This window comes from Podarcis filfolensis (genome assembly GCF_964270895.1).
Source record: "Podarcis filfolensis genome assembly, chromosome: 8".
Taxonomy (NCBI): domain Eukaryota; kingdom Metazoa; phylum Chordata; class Lepidosauria; order Squamata; family Lacertidae; genus Podarcis; species Podarcis filfolensis.
In genome coordinates this window covers 44,177,388-44,189,605 of record NC_139611.1, presented here as the reverse complement: position 1 = coordinate 44,189,605, position 12,218 = coordinate 44,177,388, and the positions used below count along the sequence as shown (strand labels likewise).

General features: G+C 43.6%; 1 protein-coding gene across 2 annotated transcripts in view; it reads right to left on the bottom strand.

The window, feature by feature from the left end:
• Positions 1-115: 115 nt before the first annotated feature.
• PSKH1 (protein serine kinase H1) overlaps positions 116-12,218 on the bottom strand; it is a 35,007-nt gene continuing 22,904 nt past the window's right edge. For both annotated transcript variants that reach the window (XM_083626523.1, XM_083626524.1), the window contains exon 3: positions 116-7,210. In XM_083626523.1, coding sequence (XP_083482649.1) covers positions 6,893-7,210 — 318 coding nt within the window. In that variant the 3' untranslated portion in view covers positions 116-6,892. The remainder of the gene's footprint in view (positions 7,211-12,218) is intronic.

Sequence of the window (12,218 nt, the reverse complement as noted above, 5' to 3'; positions counted from 1 at the left end):
TGAGCATCCACTAAAATGCACATAAAGGAACCAATATGAAGACATTGACAATGTATTCAATAAAGCAGTCACCACCCCACCCCCACCCCCCAAATGAAATACACTGACCACTAAGTGAGGATCAACACTTTACTGAATAAACAGAATACTTTTACAAATTTAAAAACAGACTGAATACACAAAATAAATAATTCTATACACTAATTTCAACATTACAGGTTAATTGCCATGTATCAAATCACACTCTAAAAAAGTAGAGATTCCATAGTGTAAAAAATAAAAGAGGCACCTAAGGCAAAAATCACAGACATGAATACTTGAGACAAAAAGTAAAATCTCACTGTCCCACTGAGAACAGGAAGAGAGAGATTAGGAACAATCTTTTTTGGCAACTTGAGTGTGATGAGCAGGGGGTGGGGGAGAACGCCTGAAAAGTGAAAGTGAGTTCCTTAAGACCTGCAGTGGAGGACTCCCAAGAAGCACTGCAGGGTCAAAAGTGAACCATTCACAGGACAGGGGAGAAGATAAGGGCAGGTGGAGGCCAAGAGGTGGCGCCCCCCAGTCCAAAGGCCACCAGACTGCAGGCGGCTTGGAAAGTAGCCTGCTACTAGCCAGAGACAGAGTGTCTTACACAGTGCAGTCCTGTGCATGTCTACTCAGAAATAAGTCCCACTGAGTTCAATGGTGCTGACTCCCAGGTAAGTGGCTATAGAACCGCAGCCTTGTTTATTTAAAACAGTGGTTTTCAAAGTGTACTCCAAGAACCCAGAGGTTCTTTGAATACTTATTAGTGAGAAAAATCAGTAGCGGCAAACAAGCTTTCCCAATAGGCAGCTTGCCCATCACTACCAATCTTTCCCAGCAATGCATAGCCAGTAGTAGGTGTGTTGTCTTCTAAGGCATTCTACTTTAGTACAGGTTAAATGGCAACACCCAACAAGGCCTAACCAGCAGCCATTGCTCAGGGCATGCCCTACAAGCCCCAGAATCCTCTGCAGTGTGCTGGGGTTCTCTCATGGGCAAGCAGGGAAGGGTTCCTTTGCAGACGAGTTGGGCTAGAAGGTACACTGCAAGTGGAAAGCTTGAAATCCACAACTTTATAAACAACCTTTCATTACATGCCACAGAGGCAGATGAGCAAAGATTAAGCAGAAGAGAAGACTGAGTGATGGAAAAGCAGAGACAAATGGATTTTTCAACACAGAGGCTGCCCAACCAGAAAGCAGGGCACCTGGTTGTTTCAGATAGCCACCCTCAGTCAATTAATGCACTTCACATTCTTTGCTATGTCTCTGCTAGTGGGGGACAAATGCTACAGCTGAGATCCACAGAATAGTGTCAGGCTAGAAAGTGCCCAGTGGGAGATTTTTTTATTTTATTGCTCCTCCCTTTGAACCGGAGGCCCTTGTACTCCCAAGTTCAAAAGCTGTCTGTAGCAGAGCATGGGGGAAAGGGGGAAACAGGAGTACGACAAACACAAACATGAAGACTAGTTGATGTGCATTACTAATTGTGCAGTTCTTTGGATCTTGACTCAGGGCTGCAAGTGAACCCTGGATTTCTGAGGGCAGAGACTGATTGCTTTAGATAAGGCACTGGTTGGCAAATGCAGCATGAAAATTGTATAAGGCATTCAGAACAGGCAACTTTTCAAAAGGTATGGAAAAGCTGCATAGGCAGAATGATGCAACCGAGCCATCCTCCTTTCTTCCTTCCTTCCTCTCTCCACACACACCTTTTTCTAGTGCTCCCCCTGGGCATTTGCTACTGACAGATTTTTCAGAGTACCATCTCAGCTGTCTCATTCATATTTGGATTAAACAACATGGTTGACAAACACGTTTCACTCAACTGCAATGAAGACAATCCCATACTTGTGGTGTTAGTGTGTGTCAGAGAAGAATGCAGCCTCAGCCAGGGCATCCCAGGCCACTGCTTGGCCACCAAACCAGAGACTCATGTAATGGCAGGTTCAGCTGTCTGTCTGGTTAGCCGAGGGCCAAAATGCACATTATGGCAGCTAAAAGGTGCCATATTGCCTTCACTATCTCCCTCACATGCCATCACATCAGGGACTTCCCCACCAGACTTCTTTCCTTATAAAGTAGCAATTGGATGAGGACAAAGGACAGCTCATGCAGAAGTCTGTGCTTCAGTCACAGTATATTTCAGTAGCAGTGGCATCTGCACTCTAAGAAAGGGACCATATAACTCTTCAACAGATGAATAAAGTAATCAGCACATCAGAAATAAAGACCAAGGGAGCTTCCAGATGGGGGTTTAAAACTGCTCCACAGCATCAGAGAAGGAAGAAAGGAGGACGTGGAATGGGGGGGGGGAGACATTTATTCCTGCAGATTGTGCTACCTGTAGCAACTCCATTATTATTTCATAAAATTTATAAATCACTCAATTGTAGGGGGGAAAACCTCAAAGTGGCTGCATTACACATGTTGCTATCTCCCCAAGCTCGTATCAGCACAGGGTTGACATATCTTCCATCTGGCTTACCAGTTTCAGGCATGCTCCATGGCCAGGACCAGTGGGGGTTTTTTCTGGGGGGATGTAGGGGTATGCATACCCCTAAACATTTTGTGAATCTAACAGGAGAAAAAACTAAAAAAAAAAATTAGTTTCTTCTCTAGCACAGTGAATCGTCAGTTCGGTTGCTACCCCCGATGGCGGCCTCATTTCCTGTCATGGTGTTTCCTGAGTCTCAGACAGAATGCGAGTACCCCAAAACATTTTTTTAGGGAAAAAAGCACTGGCTAGGACCCAAAATGACCGTGCAATGAATTATCGTGCAAACTTTGGGAGGCTCACCTTTATGACTGAAGACCTCTGTGCTGGCTCAACAAACTACTCCCCAAAATTCTTGGGGATAGTCTTCAATGCTGTACAAGGAGTGGAAGACAGGAAAAATTGAAGAGGGAGGGAACACCATCTGACATGCATGTGGAAATGGTTTTGTAAGCCTAAGGACCTCTTGAATTCCACTCATGTAGGAGCATACATGAGTCCAGAAAAAGAAAAGGGAAAAAACTCCATTTGGAAGCATCCCAATGCACCTCAAAACAGAAGCACCGTAGCTTGGAAGGACCAAGCCAAAAGGTTCCCTTGGAAGACCCAGCTCTTCCAGATTGTTACAGCTGGCCATCAGAGTTTGCTTAGTAAGGCTATGAGGGCGAGGAAGCCTCTATCCACTGTGAGTGTGGGCTTGGTCCCATATGGAGTGGGGGACTTCAAAGAACTAGGCATTAATGATTGGGGCACTGCCTTTATAGCAAGAGAAACTAACTTTCCGAACACTAAGAGAAGAGACATAGCAGATGCTAGCCTGTCCCCTTTCTGATTAAACTACCCCAAGGCCCTTTGTCCCAGCAGAATACACCTCCTTATCCCTGCTGGCTGGTGTTAAGGCACAATTACACTTCAAGGTACTATCCAAAGGGGCAAGGGGAATTTTGGAAACCAGTAGAAGGAAGTCATCATGAAGAATCTGCTGATACAGAAGGGGAACTCCTGTACACGGAGTACTTGGAAACCAGTAGGAGGAAGTAATCATGAAGAATCTCCAGGCTCAAAAACGTGAGACATTTCAAATGGCACAACCCAGTTAGAAGCTGCCTCTTGTCCATGATACCCCCTATCCCCATTCCCAGTTATGTCTCTGGGGTGAGTCCTCTCTTATTAACAAAAACGTCACATAATCTGAAGCTGGCATTCTCTGAAGTGGCAATCATTGACCTTATCCCATTCCACAGTGGATAGGTGGGTTTTGCACCACTAGATCCGAGATGCTGTATGGGTTGGTTTGTTTTTTACACAGTATTGCTAAGTTCCAATATATTTACAATATTTAGTGTTCCAACAGGGAGGGAAGGGGTGATATAAGATAGAAACCAACTTCAACATCTAGAGACAATTCAGTACCCAAGTGTTGCCATCTTGTTGCTTTTTGTTTTTAAGCAAATGACACAATGAATCCGGTTCACTGGCATGAACTCTGAGCAGGAGAAGCAAAAGCATGGACTAAGAGTTCTGCAATCCAGGACGGAACAACAGTGAGAGGTCATGTGGTCATTTTCTTTTGACCTACAAACTTAATAATTCCTTAACACAGAGATTTCTCACCACCAGGGCTGTTGAACATAGGCACCTCACATTTGGCAATTTCCCCACCGTGTAACAGAAATAACTGTGGGGGAAAGTGTGAGTGAGTCTAAAGGAATAACCCTCTATAAAATTGGTGTCCTGTCCAGAATAGACAACTGGAAATAGAGAGACAAGGCAGAGACCTTTACCACTACCACACATGCTGGGGTGTCTCCTGAAGCAGTCACATACACACCACAAAGGTCAATGGAAAGACCAGTGTGCCACCAGTAGTGGGCAATACTCATTGGTGACACATAAATAGCAGGTGCATCTCCAACTGCAAAGTAACCTAAGTGAAACCACTGTGTGAGATAAAGCCAAGCATCAATAGGAGCCTGGTTACTGACAGAGAGAGTATGTTGGACCACTAGATGTCACCCTGGGCTGAGAAACTGGTTCTGCATAATGTACCTCTAGAACTACTGCAGGAACACATGGACATGAATCAATCCCACTGTAGTGGATTAAAGCTTCTTAAGCACACAAGCTGTGTGTTACATTACTTTTCCTATGTAATGCTGATGTCTCAACAAGGTGAGGACAAGGCAGACTCACATCCTTACTAATGAGCGATTCAACATCACAGCTACTGCTGCACCATCACTCCCTCCCTCTCTGTCAGGGGGAAATGCACACTTGGGAGCACCCAAGGGCTACCCCACTGCAATGGTATCCCTCCCAGACACTTCGTATACCTCTACTCTTAACACCTCCACTGAGTCACCTTTCATTGGGACAGGAAATGCCTTTGTAGACGTCAATAAAATTTAACTGCCCAAAATGATATGGCCACCTGCCTACCATGACTGACGCAATGTCCTTAAGCTGATGTCTGACAATGTATCCTGACACATTAACCAGCACAAGAGAGTTGCTCTCGGAAACAAAATGTGCCACCAGAGGCTGGAAGTAGCTGGTTTCTGTGAAACAGAGCAGCTGATGTGAGGGCACAATGCCAATCACGAATAGGACAAAGAAATATTGATTTAAGGTTGGAAACTCCAATAGCTGCCCTTTTTTCTTGACCTTTTTTCTACTGGGGTGAATGAAAGGGCAGAACATCAAGACCTGCTCCTATATCCCAAATAAATTTATCCCACCCCAGGCCATCGTATTATTTCAGGACTCTAGTACCTCATTACATCATTTTGCTGCACTTTTAGATAAAAGTCTAACTGGAGGCAAAAAATCCCTACAGAAACATGTTGTCTCTCTGCTCAGACTGGCTACTGACTCTGGCAATTTGCTGCTGTAATAAGCACCAAGCTTGCTGTCTAAATTTTTTTCATATTACTTAATTCAAGAGGCAGCTCTGGTGTGAGCACCTGATTTGCTCTCTGGCTCTTTATTTGCAGCACACTAAAACCAAGGGAAAGTGGGTTAATCCGGGGGGGGCATGCAGCATAGATTATCTTTGGGTCCCTTTAAGCTATGTGATTTTATGATTCTAAGCTGCATTGCCTGCACCCCAGTGTGCCAGCTGTAGAGGCAACCACAGCAGTTGTTTGAACCCACTCAAGCCTTTAATGAGAGAAACAGACTTTTGATGTCACCCCTGTGATGAGAGACCCCCCCTGGTGTGTGTACAGGAGGTCAGAAGAGGGAAGAAAGCTGCCTGATGTCTCCTCAGTCACTTGCAATGTTGCAGTACTGAGTCACACATCTAAGCACTGATTGAGTCAGAATGATGACCGGGTTTCCTATAATTCATTCCAGCGTTAAGTGGAAAGATACAACAGAGAGCAAGATAAGGCTCCAAAATAGTGGGAGGAAAAGCCATTCCCAGCCAACAAAATGAGTGTAGTTAAGGCACAACCATTTCTCCGGCCTTCAACACACAGGACAGTGAGAGGAGCAGCACTAATTCTGATTTCCTCCAACAAGTATCAAAGGAGAATTTGGTCCCCATTTCACAGCTGCATGGATGGAAAACAGCCATTTAAGTGCAAAACCAAGTGAAAACTGAAACTGTGAAAGTGCATAGCCCAAGATTCAGAGAGCTGTGCAGTGTTCCATACATGTACTGGGACTTATAGGCTCCCCTACCCTCTCTTTTGGGTGCAGAAAACCCCCAACTGATGTCACAAAAACTTCTGGGGCAATGTCTGATGCAGTGCAAAAGGCTGCAGCCAGAAGAGGAACTCAGTAATCTCCTTCTGCACCTGTGGACCCATGGGGTTCCATGATCCTGATTTTAACCAACAGCCTAAGTCAGCAATAGCCAATGTGGTGCCTTTCAGTTATTGCTGGACTCCAACTCCCATAAGCCCCAGTCAGCATGGTCAGTCAACAGGGATGACGAGCTGTAGTACAACGTTTGGGTGGTACCATGTTAGCTACCCTGGCCTAAATCACCCCCTCCCAGACCCTGTAGCAACAGAGGCCGGCTAGATAAAACTTGGGCGTCAATAAATAGGAGTAGCAAAGATTCTTGGCTAGGGAAGGACTCTTCTGCGTGGCTCCAGTATTTCAGGCAACTAACTGTAGACTTTTTTTCCAGGGCTGGGCCAAGAAGCAGGATTTTCTAATCCCCTGACCCTACACAGGTGAGATGTGCTCCCAGGGGCGGCAGCATCCCTAAAGTTCCATCTCCCAAGGCAGGAAGATGGACATAGGAAGTTGGGCTTTGAGAGAAGAGGGCTGGAACTTGGGGCCCCCTCACTTTAGTGAACACAGTGCAGAACATGTCCCAATGACAAAGAAAGAACAAGCCAGGCAGCCTCCTGCTGAGTTGTCAGCCATTGTACTGCTGCTGGTAGCGCAAGTTCAGCTCTCGCAGTTCCCGCTCCCGTACCCGCCGGGACTTATTGGACTTAGTGGAGCGGCTGGAGCGGGTGGACTGGGCTGACTTGGTGCTTTGGCAACGAGATGATGCCCTCTTGAGGAGGTTCTGAGATATGGAGCGGTGCAGGTTCTTCATGGAAGAAGAGGCAGCCATGCTGACCACCCAGGGGTGCTTTAAGGCTTGAAGAGCTGTCATCCGGTCACTAGGATCCACTGTGAGCAGACGGTCAATGAAATCCTTAGCAAGATTGGACACGCTGGGCCATGGCTGAAAATTATAAAGAAACAGGGGGTGGGGAGAGAAGAAAGCATTAATTCTAATGTTGGTAACAAACAGACCATCCCTCACTGGAGTAAGAATGTCAATGTGCAAGCAGTCTTGTTTTAAATAAGTGTGCATTCCTACCACACTTGCTCTGGCAAGTAGAAGGAACCACATAACTTGCCTTGCCCTTGTTATTCCTTCACCCAGAGCAGTGAAAGAAGCCACAGATGCTGATGTACATTGGCACGTACATGGCTGGAGACTAATGGATTGCAGGGCAGCAGAACTACAGGGGCAGCAAATGTATGATTAATGAGCAACCATACTGCTACATCTCTTAATTAAGTTTTGTGTGAAAAGTCAAAAGGCATTTACTAATACTTGGGTTTTCAGTATTTGCACTCTGACAGAACTTCAGAAAGGTTCTAAACATGCTAAATCAATAGTTTTAAAAATCAGTTTTGGTGTGTGTGAACACTTTCACATATATTAAGAATCTTGCTGGACTATCTCCCATATCTCCTGAAATGGGTTTTCACGGTTTTCATTATGCTTTTTTAATTGTTTGTTTTATTGCATATTTTAATTATGGATCTTTTAATGTTATTATGTGTTTTGATTCTGATTTTATAGCTGCAAACCACTTAGAAGCCATTTTGGCATGTAAGCAGCGTATAGATTAAATAACAACAAAAACAACAGTAATAATAATATTATTTGATTCTCCATGCAATAAATCCTAGATATTATACAACAATACAGAATATACAGTATTTCCATAGGTTCACAAATTGGAGGATAATTCTCCCTTTGGTGCTGCTTACAGTTATTTATCAGCAAAGTTTTCGTTCTCTTTTTGATACAGGATTCAGACAGAATGGAAGCAGGAAGTCTGGGACACATGTGTGCTTTTAGGCAGATATAAATAAATACACACACATATGTACTTTAATGTGCTAGTGCACAGTGTATTGAAACCTCTAAAAATAAACTCCTACTAAAAAATTTAAGCAACTCTTGAATAAGGAACTAGGATCCCAAGTAGACAACTGGAAATAAATTACCACCTTCAGCCTCGACAGACGAGTCAGCATTACCAGTCCAGTTAAGTGGAGCTAAACAGAAACAAACTCCCAAACAAGAGGGAATTGGATTTCTTATGCTTTCAATTACTCCCACGCCATCAGAAATGGGGAGTACAGAGCACTAGTAATTAGAAATCTCTTCTGGTCAGCAAACACAAATCGGTTTATTGATCTGTTTATGCTGCTGCAGGTTTCACCTGCCGTACTGTATGTATCTTTGGCTTGATTTAATTAAGCTACCCTCCTGAAGAAAAAAAGGAAAAAAGAGTATATCCTGCTGAGGTTATAGCCAAGATGAGTTTACCAGCTTCTTTGTCAAGTTCCTGACAAAGTTGATCCATTTCACAGTACCACATCAGCAGGGTTGAACTTTGATGGAAGAACGGCATCAATGGAAGCGGGGGGTAGGGGAGAAATCATTTTTACAGTATAATCTTTCACTTCTCACTTTCAGATTAATAGAAATTGAGCCTTAAAGTAACTTGCCCAAAGAGGGTGAAAGTATACATGATATTCACCACATCTCTGAAGCCCTATGATTGAGATTCTCTGCCACTTAAAAAACAAACAAACAAAAAAATCAAAACAGTAAATAGCAGATTCCGAGGGGTGTGTGAGGGATTTTCAACACGAAACAGTGATGGAGAAAATGTTACGGTAATCCTCCCCCAACCGAAGTCCCAACCTGGACCAAGACTCTTGCTGTTCTGCAAACCTCATGAGGAATGATTGAGGGTGTTGTTGGGTATGTTTAGTCTTTAGTATAGGAGACTGGGAGGAGATAAGACAGCCATTTTCAAATATCTTAAGGGCTGTCACAAAGAAGATAGTGCAAGCTTGTTTTCTGTTGCTCCAAAGGGTAGGCCCTCAATGGATTCCAGCCCAGAATAACCAAGGAGATAGTACAAGAATACTTGGCTAGTTTAGATGTATTCAAGTCTCCAGGGCCAGATGAACTGCATCCAAGAGTATTAAAAGAACTGGCAGATGTGATCTCAGAACCACTGGCAGTCATCTTTGAGAATTCCTGGAGAACAGGCGAAGTCCCGGCAGACTGGAGGAGGGCAAATGTTGTCCCTATTTTCAAAAAGGGGAAAAGAGAGGACCCAAATAATTACCGCCCAGTCAGTCTGACATCAATACCAGGGAAGATTCTGGAGCAGATCATTAAGCAAACAGTCTGTGAGCACCTAGAAAGGAATGCTGTGATCACCAATAGTCAGCATGGATTTCTGAAAAATAAGTCATGTCAGACTAACCTGATCTCGTTTTTTGACAGAATTACAAGCCTGGTAGATGAAGGGAACGCAGTGGATGTAGCCTACCTTGATTTCAGCAAGGCATTTGACAAGGTGCCCCATGATATTCTTGTAAAGAAGCTGGTAAAATGCGGTCTTGACTATGCTACCACTCAGTGGATTTGTAACTGGCTGACTGACCGAACCCAAAGGGTGCTCATCAATGGTTCCTCTTCATTCTGGAGAAGAGTGACTAGTGGGGTGCCACAGGGTTCTGTCTTGGGCCCGGTCTTATTCAACATCTTTATCAACGACTTGGATGATGGACTCAAGGGCATCCTGATCAAATTTGCAGATGACACCAAACTGGGAGGGGTGGCTAACACCCCAGAGGACAGGATCACACTTCAAAACGACCTTGACAGATTAGAGAACTGGGCCAAAACAAACAAGATTGCACTTGGGCAAAAAAAATGAGAGGCACAAATACAAGATGGGTGACACCTGGCTTGAGAGCAGTACATGTGAAAAGGATCTAGGAGTCTTGGTTGACCACAAACTTGACATGAGCCAACAGTGTGACGCGGCAGCTAAAAAAGCCAATGCAATTCTGGGCTGCATCAATAGGAGTATAGCATCTAGATCAAGGGAAGTAATAGTGCCACTGTATTCTGCTCTGGTCAGACCTCACCTGGAGTACTGTGTCCAGTTCTGGGCACCACAGTTCAAGAAGGACACTGACAAACTGGAACGTGTCCAGAGGAGGGCAACCAAAATGGTCAAAGGCCTGGAAACGATGCCTTATGAGGAACGGCTAAGGGAGCTGGGCATGTTTAGCCTGGAGAAGAGGAGGTTAAGGGGTGATATGATAGCCATGTTCAAATATATAAAAGGATGTCACATAGAGGAGGGAGAAAGGTTGTTTTCTGCTGCTCCAGAGAAGCGGACACGGAGCAATGGATCCAAACTACAAGAAAGAAGATTCCACCTAATCATTAGGAAGAACTTCCTGACAGTAAGAGCTGTTCGACAGTGGAATTTGTTGCCAAGGAGTGTGGTGGAGTCTCCTTCTTTGGAGGTCTTTAAGCAGAGGCTTGACAACCATATGTCAGGAGTGCTCTGATGGTGTTTCCTGCTTGGCAGGGGGTTGGACTCGATGGCCCTTGTGGTCTCTTCCAACTCTATGATTCTATGATTCTACAAGCAAGGAGATTCCAACTAAACATTAGGAAGAACTTTCTGATGGTAAAAGCTATTTGGCAGAGAGGCAGACTAGCTCAGAATGTGGTGGACTTCCTTTCATTGGAGGTTTTTAAGCAGAGGTTGGTTGAGCACATAGCAGAGGGTTGAACTAGATTACCCTTGGAAACCCCTCCAATTCTGTAATTACAGTATATGAAAGGAAAATCCCAAGCAGAGAATTCAAATAATATTTTTTTCCTTCCAAATTTCAAATAATCAACTAGGATATGTTAATGCTTATAGAAGAAAGTCATATTTCAATATCATATATTCCAGAAACAAATGATGATACAGCATTAACGTAGCAAACAACGCAGGGCTACTGTGCGTTTCATCCACATTTTTTTTAATCAGGCAGCAAGTAAAGGCTGCTTGTTGATGCAGAGAGAATGCAAGAATGTATATCTGGAGCTCCTGAACATTAAGTGTCTTCCTCCATCAGCCTGGAAAACACTACAGCGTGAAAAGGGTTTAGCTGATCAAGGTGCCCATTACTGTGTTTGGTTTGTAACTTGTGGCCGCTTATGTGAGTCAACTGACATCACTCTTTACTATATATGTGTATGATAAGACACAAAGAGTGCTAGAAGAGAGCAGTTTGGTAAAATTACAAACCATTCTCATATAGGATCAGTGGTTACTTTCCCAGCATGAACTTTCACTGAAATTATATTTGAAATCTGCTTCTACTTCTCAGACGTCCAATATTGCTCTATTTGCAATCCTTGTTTTGCTGATTTCATTTAATATTCTAATTTTCTGAGATTGTTAATTTGGGATTTTCATCAGCCTGTACGCCATGATCATCACAATTATAACAAATAAAGGCTTGACATTTCTCACTTTGCATGTCATGAGTCTATCTCATATATTAGTTTCACATTTTAAGTTGAATTACTGAAATAAATGAACTTTTCCACGATATTCTAATTTTCCGAGTTTCACCTGTATTAATAAATCGGAGGAAGCATTTCCATGTAGCACAGTATTTCAGTAAATATTAACAGAAGGGACAAAAAGGACCCATTTTCTATGCTGCTGGAGGGTGGTGGTGGGGAAATTCTTCCAGTCTGCAAATTCTACTAGCCACTTGGTATTTATTTATTTTGTGCAAGTTAAGATAATTCTGGGAGTTAAGTAACAAGGCTGTATGACATGCTTTCTTATGCTCACCTTAAGAGCTAATCACGTGAGTCCTTCTTATAGGTAAACCAGTATTAAGGGAAGGACTATAGCTCAAATGAAAAGCATAAGCTTGGCATACTGAAATTCTGAGATTCATCCCCTAACATCTCCAGGGAGAGCTGGGGAAAGACTCTTGCCTGAAACTACAAAGAGCTACTTGTTACTAGTCAGTCTAGCTCAAGGGTAGCCAACCTTTTTATACCTACTGCCCACTAATACATCTTTCTTGATGGTAAAATTTTCCTACCGCCCACCAATGCT